The sequence below is a fragment of the Chironomus tepperi genome, unplaced genomic scaffold, assembly GCF_022539635.2.
Source record: "Chironomus tepperi strain 1889 unplaced genomic scaffold, CSIRO-AGI_Ctep_v1 contig_29, whole genome shotgun sequence".
NCBI lineage: Eukaryota > Metazoa > Arthropoda > Insecta > Diptera > Chironomidae > Chironomus > Chironomus tepperi.
In genome coordinates, this window is record NW_027226151.1 from 77,364 (window position 1) to 93,858 (window position 16,495).

General features: G+C 35.0%; 4 protein-coding genes across 4 annotated transcripts; all 4 read right to left on the bottom strand.

Moving 5' to 3' along the window:
• Window positions 1–2,654: 2,654 nt before the first annotated feature.
• On the bottom strand, window positions 2,655–5,199 carry LOC139093636 (uncharacterized). Its single transcript, XM_070644410.1, has 2 exons — window positions 4,371–5,199; window positions 2,655–4,312 (listed from the first exon to the last, which is right to left on the bottom strand). The coding sequence occupies exons 1-2, from the start codon at window positions 4,667–4,669 to the stop codon at window positions 3,655–3,657; spliced, it is 957 nt and encodes a 318-aa protein (XP_070500511.1). The 5' UTR covers window positions 4,670–5,199; the 3' UTR covers window positions 2,655–3,654.
• Window positions 5,200–5,915: 716 nt separating this feature from the next.
• Window positions 5,916–7,090, bottom strand: LOC139093645 (uncharacterized). The gene is made up of 2 exons (XM_070644422.1): window positions 6,736–7,090; window positions 5,916–6,610 (listed from the first exon to the last, which is right to left on the bottom strand). Exons 1-2 carry the CDS (start codon window positions 7,038–7,040, stop codon window positions 6,004–6,006), a joined length of 912 nt encoding a protein of 303 aa, XP_070500523.1. The 5' UTR covers window positions 7,041–7,090; the 3' UTR covers window positions 5,916–6,003.
• A 913-nt stretch (window positions 7,091–8,003) lies between these two features.
• On the bottom strand, window positions 8,004–10,432 carry LOC139093700 (dentin sialophosphoprotein-like). Its single transcript, XM_070644512.1, has 2 exons — window positions 10,091–10,432; window positions 8,004–10,030 (listed from the first exon to the last, which is right to left on the bottom strand). The coding sequence occupies exons 1-2, from the start codon at window positions 10,260–10,262 to the stop codon at window positions 8,004–8,006; spliced, it is 2,199 nt and encodes a 732-aa protein (XP_070500613.1). The 5' UTR covers window positions 10,263–10,432.
• Window positions 10,433–10,502: 70 nt separating this feature from the next.
• On the bottom strand, window positions 10,503–14,458 carry LOC139093676 (uncharacterized). Its single transcript, XM_070644475.1, has 2 exons — window positions 14,195–14,458; window positions 10,503–14,136 (listed from the first exon to the last, which is right to left on the bottom strand). The coding sequence occupies exons 1-2, from the start codon at window positions 14,364–14,366 to the stop codon at window positions 11,804–11,806; spliced, it is 2,505 nt and encodes an 834-aa protein (XP_070500576.1). The 5' UTR covers window positions 14,367–14,458; the 3' UTR covers window positions 10,503–11,803.
• Between the last annotated feature and the right edge of the window lie 2,037 nt (window positions 14,459–16,495).

Below are 16,495 nucleotides of genomic sequence, written 5' to 3' on the forward strand. Positions count from 1 at the left end.
TAACATATTTGAGGTATCTGAAGATGTTCGTTACATAATACGCGTATTATAATTTGCATTCGGCAAAACTCATTTTTATGATTCATTAATCCAACGGACGCGCATTATGACTTAAAAAAATTCTTTTATAATACGCGTACTATGTAAATGTGTTTTGTATAGTACGCATATTACATGAAATTTTTTGTGTATAATGCGCGCATTATGTGAAAATATTCTTGATGAAATTTTAATTTGTAATTTTAGATACATAGTACGCGTATTAAGCTGTAACTGAAAATATTTAATCAAAAATTAATTATAATTTTAATTTCTAAATTGAATTATCAATAAATCATGGAAAATTAAACGGAGCTTTAGAAGCTTCGCAGAGCAAATAATTTGTTCAACCTTTAATACCTCAACTAATTCCTTAATTTTATTTTCTCATTCTCAAAAGGATTTAGCATCTCAATTTCAATAATCATCATTTACTTGTGCATTGATAGATTCCTATATTTTACGTAACAACAGCACCAGCAGCAACATTTTGAGATGAAAATGCTCTATGAATTCCTTTCATACTTAACAATTATGTCACGTTTCGATTATCACGTTCCATTTTATGTATATTTATATCCATTTCTTTTCTATTTCTGAGTGACTTTTCATCTTTCTCTCTATAAAGAAAGTATTTATCATCGTAGAAGAAGCAACACAAAAAAAATATATTCTCAATTTTGCAAAAGTCCTCATGAAGTCATGACAACAACAAATCCGTTTCATGTCATATAGTCTGAATGGATTTATTGAATTAAGTGCTGCATGCCATATTTTACGATTAGAGGAATATAAATGGAATGAACAGAAAAGGAGAGAAGAGAGATAAATGGAAGATTAGATATGAATTTTGAAATAAATAAATAAATATGTATTGTAGGATCATTAAATAAATTAGGGAGTAAGTGGGGATATAAGAAGTGACAAATTATGTTGGGTAAATATTTGGTCATGATGATTAATTTGTGGAATAGCCAGGAATGTTTTGAGGAGAAGTTGGAGTCAAATTGATATCGTCACAATTGCTTAGAACTGATTGAAGTTTGTATGAAATGATATACTTCACAAGCATAAGCAGAAAACATTCATCGAGTTTTTAATCGGTTTTCGGTGATCAGGATCAATTTTGAGGAATTGAAGACAAATTCAGGACTTTTCAAATGCAAATTCTGTAAAAATTCTCAAATTTTGTAGATTTTTTCTGTAACTGTCGTTTAATATTTAAATTATTCATATGTAGCTAACTTCAACTCGTTGAAAATTCTAGAATGAGTGAAAATTTTTGCGATTTTGTTAAATTTTTCTGTAACTGTCGTATAAAATTTGAATTTTATTCATCTGTAACTAACTGGTTTATTCATCTGTAACTAACTAACTCGGTTCAGGTTGTTGAAAATACAAGAATGAGCAAAAATTCTGAAATTTTGTTGATTTTTTCTGTAACGATCGGTTTAAATTTGAATTTTATTCATCAGTAGCTAACTTCAAGTTGATGAAAATTTGAATAAATTTTAGAACTAAAGATTTTAAACAGCCAATTTTGTCTAAGTGTTTACAGCAAGTCCATCACAGCCATATCTCAACCATCCTCAATCCCATCCTTAATCCCATCCTCAAAACTTTTTTCAAAATTCAATTAATTTTTCAATCATCTCAAAAAATTAATCACCTCAATTTCACAAACAAGAACAATTTCACCCAACAAAACGTCTATTCGTGTCGCAAGAAAAACAACAAGTCAACTCGAAACTTTATCCATGCATACAAAGAAAGCAAGAAGCAAGACGCAAAAAAATATAAAATAAAATAAAATCACAGTCAGTGACTGAAAAACGAAAAAGTAATTTAACTTTCTGCAAAAATTTTCTAAATCAAAAACTTTTACCTTACTACTTCCACATATTCTCTTACTTATTTCCATTAACATTTTACACACAGCTATGCTGATGATGCTGATGCAAAAGGAATGAAAAGTTTAACATTTTTTTTTTTTTGGGATTTCTTCTTCTGTTTTAAATACCGGAAGGGATTCTTGACGATACTTTTAGTTATGGGAAGTAAAATCGCTTTTAGCGCATTTTTGGAACTTGTTTTCAAAAAGGTAGCTTAATAAGACACAATGTTCGGTCGGCTTATTACTATATCTTATTTATTGGAAGTGATCTGGATCTGGTTTTTAGGCCTTTAAATGATCTGGATCTTGTTTTTTTGGACTGGAAGTGAGCTGGATCTTGCTGGATCTTGTTTTTACGCCTGGGAATAATCTGGATCTTGATTTTTGGACTAGAAGTGATCTGGATCTTACTTTATCTTGTTTTTAGGCCTGGGAATAATCTGGATCTTATTTTTTGGGTCTGGAAGATATCTGGATCTTACTGGATCTTGTTTTTAGGCCTGAAAATGATCTGGATCTTAATTTTTTGGACTGGAAATGAGCTGGATCTTACTAGATCTTGTTTTGCAAGTTACGGAACTAACTTATCAATTACTGAACGTTGGAACAATAATGCGCTTAAATCCCTCTGTCAATAACACGAGGACTTTTGTAATTCTTTGAATTTTATTTAAATTTAATTTCTGTTTTTCGACATAAGAAATAGTTTTATGAGAACCGACAGGTATGGAAATGAAATGAAGTTGAAGTTTTAAGATGGAAAAGTTCCTTTTTTGGCGATGAATTAATTAAAATGCAAAAAAAACTTTTCGAGGAACGATTCAAAAATTAAATTGATGATTAAACAATTTTGGATGAGTTTTTTGGGTGGAAATTGATAGTCAGCAATTTTATAGACATCAATCAAATGATTGAGCATTTGGGGATTGAATTTTGATCAATTGAAAATAAAGGATAATGAAATGACATGCTTGATTTGGCTTTGATTTGATCCTATTGGGCTTTCTTTTGACTGTTTTAGATTGTTTAGGCTGATGAGTGTAGAGATGTATGAAGCACGTGTCAGGGTTGTATGTTGGAAGGAAGGAGGTGGAGGGATCTGGTTCACCAATTTGGTAGGGAAAACTTTCATTAAAATTGGACATTCATCTCAAACCACACTAACCCTCTCCCTAAATTTGGGAGAACAAGCAAAAATCTCAAGCTTGACCCTAGAGGCGTAGCTAGAGGAAGTGTCATAAGAAGAGCTGGTCGCCCCATCCGTGAATCGGAAAACAGTTTAACAAACGGATGCCTCTGTTTAATTTTCTGGATGCCTCTGACCCTCACCCCTCTTCCTTCAAATGCTCCATCCACGTGTACTATGGTTTCCGGTCTGATTCTAGAGATACACACCAATGAAAATAATCCATAATTATTCAATATTTTAATTATTTTATTTAAAAATTCGTTCATTTATAGCAGTGGTGGGCAACCTTTTGTTTCTCGCGGCACTTCTTGTTGGTCAGCCTCAATCAAAACGGTACAAGACATATGGTTCATGGCATTTCCAATTATTTTTACGTCACCCTAATGCACCGCGGCACGTAGGTTGTCCACCACTGATTTATAGTCTAGGAATCGTTCATAAATTACGTCCATCAAAAAATGGACATTTCTATACTTCTAATTAATCTACCTCTATAATATCAATATCCATTCCTTGAAATCAACCCCAAAACTCAAAGTTCATCACTTCCTTTCGCAATAGAATTCCTAAACTCGCAAACCATCCAAGCTGCACCATGACATTCAGCACCTAACCCATAAAACTGTCGATCTGGTGAAAAATGTCGTGTATACATCAAACAAGGTCCTGTATGTCTTCCTACTAATGTTAAACTCTGCACCCAATGAATGAAATTAGGCAGTAATCTTCGTTCTGGATTGAAGCTGTACCAATTCTGGCATTCATCATCAACACGTCCATTAATCCATAAGAAACTTCGCGGATCACTTTCCATTATTTCACTGACTGTGGATTGGAATTGATATTGTGTATGTGGATCGTCAATGACAAACAGTTCCATTCCATTATCTCTGCACATTTGTTCTGCTGGATCATAGCTAAGCATCTCATCAACTATACACAATGACTTAAGATACCTTCCATTATGAAATAAATCAGCGTGATTCCAACAAATTGTTAAATTTGGTCCTGGTCCAGGTGGAGGTAAAATTGTTGTTGTTGTCCTGTCACCTGGATTGTCAGGATTTATGACTGTACGATTATCACAAACAACTTCATCCCAGTGATTGCACCATCTATATCGGACATCAAACCATAATCCAGGTGCACATTCACGTTGAATTGGTCTTCCCAAATGGCATAAGTAGTAACTGTAAAGGAAGTAATGAGAAATTAGTCAAAAATAGTCAAATCAAGTCAGCAACTTACATCCCACAATCATAAGAGTTAGGCAGGAATGTCAAATTGGTTTCATTTTGTGGACACAAATAATTTACATGACATCGTGCTAGGTTTGGTGCCATACATCTCAATTCTGTCGGACTAAAGTGCAAACCAGGTGCACAGCCCAAAATGTGCGCTTCCCCTAATGCACAAATGATAAAAGATTCACAATCATGTGGATGTGCAAAAAACTCGACCCTTCCTGGATCGCACACCGGAAATTGAGCTTCTGTAGCTGCAAAGAAGCTTAAAAATACCAAAAATATTTTCAGTCTGTTGTTCATGTTTTGACTTTTAGTTATTGACTGACTTTAAAAATATAGAATCAAAGCTTATGACCTTGAGTTATACAGATACTGCAATCTTATCTATGGGATGTCTTGTAATCCTGATGGAATAGATTAATAGATTCAGTCGTGAATATTCTGTGCAAAAAAAATCTTATCTATGAGGTCATTTCAATGCAGTATTGTAAAATTGGACAGTCAAAATCTATCATGACTTGACATAATCTACAATAGCTTTGATAATTTACAAGTGCATACCTCATATCCCCATCGGCACATATTGAAATGTTACTCTCACGGCGACGAGGCAGCAAAATTGGATGTTTTCATCAAATGGCTGCCACTTGGTTCTCAGCATACTGACAACTCGTTGCCGTGGTAACAACATTTCAATATATGCCGATCGGGTATGTTATTGCTTGATATTGGTAATTGGTACACGAAAGTCAGCGATAGAATTAGCTTGAGGTACCATCTGAGGAAGGCCATGTATCACAATTGATCTGTATGCAAAGAAAGTGAGCTGCTCATATTTTGATGAAGATGAGTAGAGACTATAAGAAGTTTCATCTCGAGAATACCTAATAAATAGGCAGATTGGATGGGATTTGATCCCAAAATCCAATCTGTGTATGCTTCAAATGTCACGCAAAGCATCTTACTTACTTACTTACTTACTTCGCTGGTCGTACATATCAGTTGTGATCCATGACCTCCCACTGGTTTGTTATCAAGTTGTTAAGGGTGGCGGCTTGCTAGGCCAACGCACACTGTATTAACTACAGCCTCATTTGACTCCACCCTACTATGTGGCTTGGATTAACGGTCTCCACCGCGAGAAGGTGAGGTTGGAACTTTTGAAGACGCAAAGCATCTAGTCTAATCAAATTAGAATGAAAAATCTTGAAAAAGAACTAGAATTTATTCAGACAATTCCTGGAACTGCTGTTATTTGCGTAAAATCCATCATTAATGTGGTTTTGGCAGACCTTCATTAATGCTACCAAAATCCTGGCAACCTAAATTTTTTGGTTACTATCTCGAAAAGCACACGATGTTGGAATGGTCAAAAATTCGACTCATTTCGGACTCCTTTCTGGTTTAAGGCTGGATTTCATCAAATTTGCCTTTAACCTGAATCATAGGACCAGAATAATGCCAGTCTGGGACCTGATTTCCAGCCATTTTAACGTTGTGTGCCTTCCAGGTATGTATGTTTGTCCACTAAATAATAACATGTACATCATTTTATCAAATTCCTTTTTAATTTTATTCTGATTTTTCACTTAATTTAAACAAAAGTGCATCCTAACTGCATCTCGAAATCTCACTTATCGTGAAAATTCACATGCCATCCATGAAAATTGATCACACTCTACACCCATGGCAAAATAGTCAGGAGAAAATTGTTGTGTGTATCTTAAGCAAGGTCCAGTATTACGTCCAACAAACTCTGGAGCCTGAACCCAATGAATGAAAGGAGGCAACATATTTGGTTCTGGACTAAAGCTGTACCAATTATCACAGCTATCGAAAACACGACCATTAATCCATAAGAAATTTCGAGGCTCATTGCCCATCAATTGCCTTACTGTAGTTCGGAGCTGGAATTGCGTGTTTGGATCATCGATGATAAATAGTTCCATTCTATTGGCTCTGCACATTTGTTCTGCCTGGGAATATTGAACCGTTGCATTAACAATACAAACTGACTTCAAGTAATTTCCATTGTGGAACAAGTCAGCTCGCTGTCCACAAACTGACAAATTTGGTCCTGATGATGGTGTTGTTGTACTTCCTGGATTTCCTGGATTTATGACAGTTCGATTGTCACAAACGAGATCATTTCCGGATGTACACCAATTATTACGGATATCCCACCACAATCCAGGTGCACATTCTCGTCGAATTGGTGTGCCACGGGAACAGATGTAGTAGCTGTGAGGAAATTGTTAGGCATAAAGTCAAAACCTTATAAAGAGACGGAAGTGGACATAAATACGTTATAACTAGTTGATGTCCAGTTGATGACGTATTTGTGTCCACTCGACGGATTTACTTACATGCTACAATCGTAAGGATCAGGAAGGAATACAGGATTATTAACATCATCTTCTGCTGGACATAAATAATTCACATGACATCTTGCCTCAGCTGGAGGCATACATCTCATTTCTGTTGGACTAAAGTGCAATCCTGGTGCACAAGGGAAGTTATTAAGAATCCCATGGAAGCAAATGATGTAAGATTCACAGTCATGTGGATGTGCGAACCACTCAATTGTGTCTGGATTGCAAGTTGGAAATTGAGCTTCTGTGAGTGCAAGGAAGCTCAAAAATACTAGAAATATTTTCACTTTCGTGTCCATGTCTACCTTAATGGAATCACTTTTAACAAAAGACTGAATTTTTTTTGTAAATTAAATTATGAACTTTAGGTATCAAGAAATTGCTGTTATCTTATCACAATCCTTTTTACCGGGAAAAAGATAAAATGAAGAGATTAGCAGCTATCGTGTGGATCTACAAAAATATATTAAGTTTATAATTAATATTGCATCGGAAAGTGATGACAATTTTAATCACAATAAAGTCATATCCGTCTTCAAAGTGCTCCTGTATTTAGAGAATGTTCGAAAATGATGTAAAGCTTTAAAATAACTATGCTCTATAGCAAAATCAGGAACCTCAATTTATACTCCTTGACAAGTTGTAAACCATTCTCCCCCTTGAGCGTTGCGTAATCTCGGAATGTCCTCTTAATACTCGACATGTATCCATATATGATTTATTCAATAACACTGTCTATATAGAGTCGGCCTATTCGTAAGGTAGTCTTAAGAGTCATAGTCCAATTTCCCAGTTCTTCAATTTCGTCTTGATTCCGTTCGTCCTGACTGTAGAGTATGGAATCGAATAATACTGACATACTTCCTTGGCAATGACAAATGAAGGCCCATTGACGCATTTAGAGTTCAACGGAAGCTGGGGCTGAGTTTCGAATCCATGACTGATGAGTAGGTGTGCAATGAATAAGTTCAGAAGAACGAAACCACCACGCCAACATGCCACTTTGACTCAATACTACTTAATGGCAAGTTAGTGTCAAGTTGATGTCTAATTCTGATTCTAATTTTTTGTCTACTAGTACTTATAATGATTTTTGTCAAGTGGCTAGCCTTTTATTTTTCGTGACACACCTTGAAAGTAAGCCTCGACTGAAACCGCTAACGGAATACCCAAATTTTTTGGGAAAATACTAGGGTGCCGGAGCACAAAAGGCACTGTGTTAATGCTACATAATTATTTTATTGGACTTCTTAAAAATGATACTAAATTTGTTCTGGATTAGTGAATACCTGAGTAAATCTCAATACAATTAAGATAAGTATAATCACAAGAACTGTCAATATTATCCCAGAATCGATAACTAGGGGATAAAATGTTGCCACATCCCTTGATTCTAATTCAACTCTCTTTCCCAAAAATTGACTTTTGGAAGTGATTGTTGAATTTTCATCACATTTTGAGTTAGTGAGGTTTGAATCAGCTGTAGCTCGTTTTCTAAGTGAATTTTCTTTGTTTTGAGTCTCCTCACTTGCCGTTCCATCTCTATTATCTAAATCTCCTTTGATCTCTTCACTCAATTGATGTTCCTCAAGTGGATTACTAGCATCTAGTGGATGTTCAATAATTGTCTTATCAGGTTTAGAAGAGTTGTCATTTTCATTGATATTTTGATTGATAAAGTTTGTTTGTTTATTACTGGAACTACTTTCAAGTACATTATATGACATATCTCCGGCTTCCTTATCTTCCGAATTATCAACACGTGTGCGTGAATCACTGTTGTTTGTAGATAATGATTGACTATTGTTTGGCGAATTTTCTTTCGAAGGAACTTCCATGCTAGCGATTACCTTTGATACTAAGGAGCTCAATTTCTCTAAATCATGACTTAATTCATTGTTTTCGGAATCATGAGAAGTTATTGGATCAATTTTCGATGTCGAAGGCTTTCGGGTTAATCTAGATGTTGATGGTTCTGGTGATTCTTGAGTTTCAAGATCAAGGTTGTTTGGAGGTTCAATTGGTAAGTTATCAAGAGTTTCAGTAGCTTCTATAGGTAGCAATACATCAGATTGACCAGGAACTATTTCTTCATCAGGATTCTGAGCCTCAATTAATAAATCATAGTCAATATTAACCAATAATGGAGTTGATTCATCATTTGAGGCAATATCCATGTTTTCTGAGGAATTTGAATCATCATGTTGGTTTGAATCAATTCCTGGCAAGTCCGTAGAATCATTGGAATCTCCTTTCATGTTACAAACTGATTCTTCAGATGGAATTCCTTGCATTTGATTCTCTTCCTTCTCTTGTTCTTCATCTTTTGAGTCATTTACTGGATTCTTATGTCCAGCTAAACGATCATATGAGCTTTGTAGCTGTGAGCTGAAGCCTGTGAACATTCCTTTAAGTTTCTGGTCGAAAGATTCAGAAGCATCCACATTTGTGTTCAGATTTTGTGGTAGCTGAACATCTTGCTGTTGTTTAATGTTCTTCAAATTGTAAGGCTTGATATTATCTTGCAAATCTGGATCTGATACTTTGATGTCTTGCCTCTTTGCTGTTGCTTGATCTCCCTTGAGCTTTGTATCTTTAGGATAAGTCTCAACATGTCTTTTTTCACGTTTCACAATGCTGTGCTTCTTATTATGAGAATCAGCAATTTTAACTTCTATTTGTTTTGTTACGGATGTACTAACTTCAGCTGTTGTAGCCAACACCATTTTTCCAGTTGTGTTCAGTATCAGTTTTTGAGGATTTACAGTTCCATTCTGTATAAGTTGAACGCCAGCATCAGTCACAGCTGTTGAACTTCCTTGAACAGCAATTCTCGTAGCTGCTCGTCCTATTTCATTTGTGAGAGGTTTTGTGACTCCGAGTGCAATTTGCGTAGATGCGCCACCGATTGTTCCCACAGCCGCACCGACAACTGCTGAATGTGTTAAAGATTTGATTGTTACTTCCTCACCTTGCATTGCTTTGGCTCCTTCTGATAAAACACCAGTGACCGCACCGGTACTAGATCCAGCCAAAATTCTAGCACCAATTTGTACAGCTGCTGATGCTCCTTTTGATGCTATTGATCCAATTGCACCTATTGGTCCTGTAATGCCACCTATTGTGGCACCTATTGCCACTTCCTTTGCTGATTCCTTAAGTGTGACACACTCTTTTGACATATATTTTTGAATTGGAGAGAAAACAAGTGAAGTTCCACTTCCAGCTATAGCTGCACCAGCGATTATTGCAGCTATACCTCCAGTAGCGACTGTAAGACCAATTCCAGCTGGAAATTTTCATGTAAGTTGAGTAACATTTGAAGAAGCTATAATGAAATACAACCAACCTGCAGTTACAGCCACCCCAGTTCCAATGGATATTGCAGAAGATAATATAGCCTCATTATGTGTTATTCTGCATATGCACGTACACTCTATGCCTTCTTGTTCACCGACACATTTATCACGATGCTCATATTTGCCTTCACATTCATTATTTTCACATGCTGAACACTTCATTTTTCCATTAATTGCGTTATTTAAAGATCTACTTAGATTGGAACTAGATTGTGTAACATAAATGCGTAAATTCTTGAATTATTTACAAATTGCTTATTTTATTCAATTTTACTTCCCGGTAATATTTGATAATTTTACTATTCTTACTTTTACTATTATACTAATCAAGATTAATTTGATCAGTTCCAAAATCTTTAAAAATCACTAAAAATGTAAACTAAATAATTTTTAAACCAGTAATTTTTATAACCTGAATACAAGCTTGTTTATTTGGTAATTGAATTTGAAGTATTAAATTCGAAAATCACAATCTATTGTTATCTTTTACATATGTACATAGGTACTTAAATGTATAATACCTTACAATTTAATTTACTTCTTCATCTGTCTTAGAAGTAATGGCAGAGGTCGAAATCGAATGATTGTTAGTCGACAATGGTCTATAGAGTCTATGGAGTTAGGGAAATCGACTAACAATCATCCGACTTTGATCTCTGGCAATGTATACTAAATTCATAACCCGATTGAACAGACATTAAGCATGCATATGTCAATTAGATGTCGAAACAGAGAATTTGCACAAGCTTTGTGATGTGTGAAGCAATAGAGTCTGTTAGAAAGCCTTCTGTAATAACCTAGGCTCCAAGTCGGATCATGGTAAGTATGAGTATGATTACAAAGTTAAACATTGATTGATACTCATTTCAGCGAGTGTGCTCATTGTCTGTTAGGTTAAAAAAGCGCCTTAATAGTTTAATTGAGTACTTTTACTTATCTTCAAGATAAGATTTCAAAGTCATAGTATGAGTCACATTACTATTTGCTGATTGGATTTTAAAAACATAAACAAATTAAGCTGTTTACAAACAGTCTTGAAATAATCAAGACATAAGGTCTACAACTTTAGAGCAAATGATTTTTCGTGAGCAATTTTTGAAATTTTGAAACTTGAATTCTCGAGCTATATAAATTCCGTGGCCAAGCCTTCTTCATTTAATGTCGCTCGAGTTACATTCAAAGATAGGTCATATTCGAAGATGAAAGCAAAAGCGTATTTTTATATTTTCAGCCAATCGAACTTAACAACCCAGTTTTGATCCCAGAGAGAGTTTAGTCAAATTTGAGAATATTGCAATATCATAAAAGCTCGATGCGTATTCGTATTCGCGACCCACAAATTGCGGCTACGGAAATTGCTTTGTGTACCCTCGGTCATGCAACTGAACAGACTTGGAGCGTTTATTTCGTTTATTAACAGCCTGAGTGGAAGAAGCTTTCTATAGAGAAAGTATTGGTCTTGGTATCGAAAATTGGCAAGTGGAAGTCAGCGATAGAGCCAGCTTCAGGCGACTCCTGTGGGAGGTCATGGATCACAACCGATCTGTATGATCAGCGTAAGGAATTAAGTAAGTAATAACCCGAGTAGACAAAAATACGCTATAACTAGTTAAAGGCAAGTTAATGTCTAGTTTATGACAAGTTCAAACCTTTTTATGATCTCCGAACCCCAACAGGCAAATAACATGCTCTCGAGAACTTGCCTATTTCTTTTTCTTATCATTTGAATCATCTTTTTTATCATCATCAGGCAACAGACCACTTTTCCCATACATCTTTTTGTATATATTTGAAAAAATCAAAAGACTTTTCGGTGAAAATGGGAAAGTCTTAAAGGAAGGTTTAAGTGTAAATTTAGCAATTTCTTTAAGTATGTAATTAGCTTGTTCTTGACTAATGATTTTCAGCTGGCGATAATAAGCAACAATGCTTCTTTGCCATTCATGCAAGATATCAAGCTCTTCTTTTAATGTTAGAGGATACATAATATATCTAAAAGTATTGCGGATATTAACTGTAGTGTTATGATGATCTTCAAATATCATATGTAAAGCTACATGAAGTATATTCCTCTCAACGGCATCTCTTAAAATTCCACAATAGGCCATTGTGTCAATGGAGAAGCCAGTTGTCTGCAAATTACGATGAACAAGTCCCGGAAGTATGATGCATGGAAACTTCTTCTTAACAAGTGCTTGCAATTCAGTGTCAGTTAAATTTGTTGGATTTTTAAGGCCCGTTAATTTTTGAAAAAGGTTTAAAAGCCTTTCATGTGGATGTCCTAATTTTTTCAATTTTTGGAGATACTTGAATAAATTAACCCAAACATTCACAGGAAGTACATGATCAATTTCAAATGGAAACTTGTACTTATCGCCAAATCGTTTTGGAAAGTCTTGATCAATTGATTCATAGCTGTGATTTCTTCCCATTGGATTCCTTAATAATTCCAAAATGTTTTTCCAAAAGTTTTCCAGTACTTCCTTTTGTTCATCTAATTTTTCCTCATCAGATTCACGTTCTGCCTGTCGTCCACCATACAATCCAATATCTATGTAAAATGTGTGACATTTATGCATTATAATGTTCCTCATACGTTCATTACTCTTTATTACATTAGATATATTTCGACGCATATCAGCTGGAGTCATTATTAATATATCCGAGAACTGTTCAGCTATTGCGTAATAGAAGCAATCATTATAGTAAGCAGATTCTCCATCTTGAAGTTGATTAATAAAATGTCCATCAACAAGATCTAACCGGATTGTTTTTGCATTTTTACGTGCTGTATCTCCAAAAATGTATTTACTGTCATCAAACTCAACTTCAATATTGATATTTACTTCAAATATTTGCTCTAGCATCAATCGAGTAGCTTCAATTCCAACCGAGTCTAATGGGATATTGTATTGCAATAGATTTGCGTATAGTTCAGGATCATTAGTATTTTTTAAGATTTCCAGAGCTCTTGCTATTGATCTTCTGTTTATAGTCCTTTTGTTGACTGAATTACTATTATTGAATAAGTCAACAAGACATTGAAGGCTTTTTGGTAAATCCGTCGATTCTTCCTTATGATTCTCATTCAAGTTCTTCATAAGAGTATCATATCTTACATAATTTTGTGATTCTATGTTACTGAAACTGGTGTCAACATTGTTTTTTACAGACTGACTAGATAAATAAAAATTTTTTTCCTGCCCGGAAGGATACAAAATAACTTTGATACTGCCACTTTCAGAGGAAATGATTTCATAGTCTATACCATATTCCAAATGACTCAATGGACCAGCATCTGGATTTAAATTTGCTTTTCCAAACTTATCATAACTTCCGGGCGAATTTCCAGGCTGGTTATCAGGTTGGTCTGGCCTACCATTGTCATTTGGTTCAGTTCTTTGCTGATTAGTTTGTTCATTTGGTAATGACATGGATGATGCAACTTCGGCTGCAGTTCCACAAACTAATTGTCCCGTTGTATTAGCAATCAATCGTTTATGATCAATTTCTCCTGTTGTTGTCAATTGAACACCTGCATCTGCTGCCATTGATGCACTAGCTTGAGTAATTACACGCGTCGCAGGTTTTCCAATTGCATCAGCAACAGGTTTTAAAACACTGCTATTAGCTAAGCATGCTGATGCTCCACCTACTGAACCAGCAACTACACCAATCGCAATTGATTTTCCTAATGATTCCAGTGACACTTCTTCACCTTTTACTAATTTAGCACCTTCACTAATTACTCCACTTGCTGCACCTGCTGCCGATCCGGCTGCCATTCTAGCACCAACTTGTACAGCTACTGTTGCACCTTTAGATGTTACTGCTCCCAATGCTCCAATAGGTCCAGTTACTGCACCAATTACGACACCCAATGCTGCGTCCTTTACAGAATCTTCAAATGTAACGCATTCATTTGTAACTATTTTTTGGATTGGAGATGTAATAAGTGATGTACCACCGCCAGCAACTGCAAATCCAGCGACAACAGCAGCAAGTCCACCGGTAGACATGGTCAAACCAATTCCAGCTGGAAAATGAAAATTTTTTAATGATTTTAAGTTGTGGAATTTTAATTTTTTTTATACCAGCAACAGCAGCGACTCCAGCTCCAATTGAAAATATAGAGGTTATGAATACATCTTCTCCTGTTATTTTGCAATAACATGAACAATCGATTCCTTCTTTAGCGCCTTTGCATCTATCACGATATTCAAATTTACCCTCACATTCGTTATTAGCACATGCTGAACATTTCATGATGTACTTTAGATTTTATTATCTTTAGTATTTTCTGTAGATAAGAAAATACCGAAAAATGAGTTTTAAATTTCAGTATATAATTTTGTTTGAGCTACGTCTTTATCACAGTGAAGCTTACTTCCAAATGAAAAAATTCAGTGTAATTTTAATCAAACTTGCCGTACGTTTCACTAAAGTGGATTATCCTGATTTTCGGAGAATTACACAATTTTTCAACATTTAACATTTTTTATACTCTTGAAATGTTGGACATATTTCCAAAAATCTGAAGTGGATACATCCAGTGGATACATCCACTTTAGTGCAACAGGCCAAAAAAGATTTTCGAAGCTCACAGAAATTTATTGATAATATTTTAAAGTCTGTTTAAAGAAAGAAAGAAAAAAAATCTAGTATAGACGTGGCCACTCGTGGCCGACAGTAGCGCATTTTCCCTGAATAAAAACACAACATTTAAAGTCAATGATTTAAGAACAAAATTCTGTCATAAATAGGGCGGCCATCTGCTGTATTTTTGCCGGGACGCTGCTGTACTTTTCAGCCTTGCTGCTGTGTACCGACAAAGCCTCAAAATGTGTCTTCCAAACACATTTTGAAATTTTTGACAAATTTTGAACATTTTCGTTTTGAAGGTCCAGGTTCAAGCCCAGAACTGAAAATATTTTTCTCGAAATTTTTGAAAAAAGTTAATTTAATTAACCTTCCACTGCACAATTCATTTTGGTTTTTCGGCAGTCGTTTAGGGGTCGTTCACTTATTACGTTACGCAAAAAAACGAATTTCCAGACCCCCTCCCTCCCTCGTTACAAAATATCCGCGGAAAAATTTTTTTTTGTTTAGGCTGTTACAAAATCGTAGACCCCATCTCCCACCTAAAAAGCGAACGTGAACCCCTTATCATAACAAGCAAAAAAATTGCATCGAAAAAGCTTAAACTGGAGGAGTACTTCGGCGACAGACGGACAAAGTGAAATTATAAGCGTAACCTTCTTATCTCAAAAATATACAAAAAATGAAAATGTGAAAATTGTGAAAAGCTATTTTTAGACATTTACTGTAATTCTAGGAAACAATCAAATTCATTTTAAATAGCTCATTGAACCAGTGTAGCTTGAAAATTTCATTAAGCAGGGCCCAACCGTTGTTTTTTTTGAATTTTTTTAAAATCAAAATAAAAAAATACGTTACAAAATAAACGAGTCTTTCAATTCTTGGAGAGGGGGCCTTTAACCCCCCTGGCTACGACTCTGGCTCACTGACTCACAGCTTTTGTCACTATTGAATCAAATTTACTCAGAAAAAAGATAATGATAAATAACACAGTAATGTACTTGATTATTAATAGAGTATAACATTGTTATTATTCATACACATCAATATAAATCTTATGTTGCTTTCTTTGTACAAGTTGATATCGGAAATGGTCGGTTGTTAGGCCTACCATCTTTTGCTTGATTGTGGGGCTGCCACCTTTCAGACAAGGTGGTTTGGATCTACTTATTCTATACTTTATAAATCAAATAGCATGTTATATTTTTGTGCATAACTTGTTATCTTTATTTAAAATATTTTGCATAAGTTTAGGGGATTTGGTGGCTTTGTATTACATATCGTATCTTAGAATAGAATATATTGTAGGATTTGCTTATAGCAACAGCACTGCGATCGGTGATCTGATGGACCATCCCAAATTCTCTACAAAATTGATAAAGCCAACAACTTATCTTAGGGCACAGTCAGGAGGAGTGGTTAACCAGGAGAGGGCATAAACAGGAAGAGGGCTATTAAGGGCACGTTACATCGTAGCTGTACCTCTATAGCTAAATATTAATTTATAGATTCATAGTAATTGCTTATAATCAACAGATTCTTACTTCTCACTTAATTATTTTCAGAAAAATATCTCTTTTGTGTTCCTTAAAAACTAAAGCTATTTCTGTTTCTTATCTTTTGATTCATCTTTAGAATCATCTTTAGAATCATCTTTAGAATCATCTTTAGAATCATCTTTAGAATCATCTTTAGAATCATCTTTAGAATCATCTTTAGAATCATCTTTAGAATCATCTTTAGAATCATCTTTAGAATCATCTTTAGAATCATCTTTAGAATCATCTTTAGAATCA

Coding starts and splice junctions, on each gene's coding strand:
- LOC139093676 (XM_070644475.1), bottom strand. CDS start 14,366: ATGAAATGTTCAGCATGTGCTAATAACGAATGTGAGGGTAAATTTGAA. Junction 14,137..14,194: donor TGGAGTCGCTGCTGTTGCTG/GTATAAAAAAAA, acceptor TTCATTTTCCAG/CTGGAATTGGTTTGACCATG.
- LOC139093700 (XM_070644512.1), bottom strand. CDS start 10,262: ATGAAGTGTTCAGCATGTGAAAATAATGAATGTGAAGGCAAATATGAG. Junction 10,031..10,090: donor TGGGGTGGCTGTAACTGCAG/GTTGGTTGTATT, acceptor GAAAATTTCCAG/CTGGAATTGGTCTTACAGTC.
- LOC139093645 (XM_070644422.1), bottom strand. CDS start 7,040: ATGGACACGAAAGTGAAAATATTTCTAGTATTTTTGAGCTTCCTTGCA. Junction 6,611..6,735: donor GATCCTTACGATTGTAGCAT/GTAAGTAAATCC, acceptor ATTTCCTCACAG/CTACTACATCTGTTCCCGTG.
- LOC139093636 (XM_070644410.1), bottom strand. CDS start 4,669: ATGAACAACAGACTGAAAATATTTTTGGTATTTTTAAGCTTCTTTGCA. Junction 4,313..4,370: donor AACTCTTATGATTGTGGGAT/GTAAGTTGCTGA, acceptor CTTCCTTTACAG/TTACTACTTATGCCATTTGG.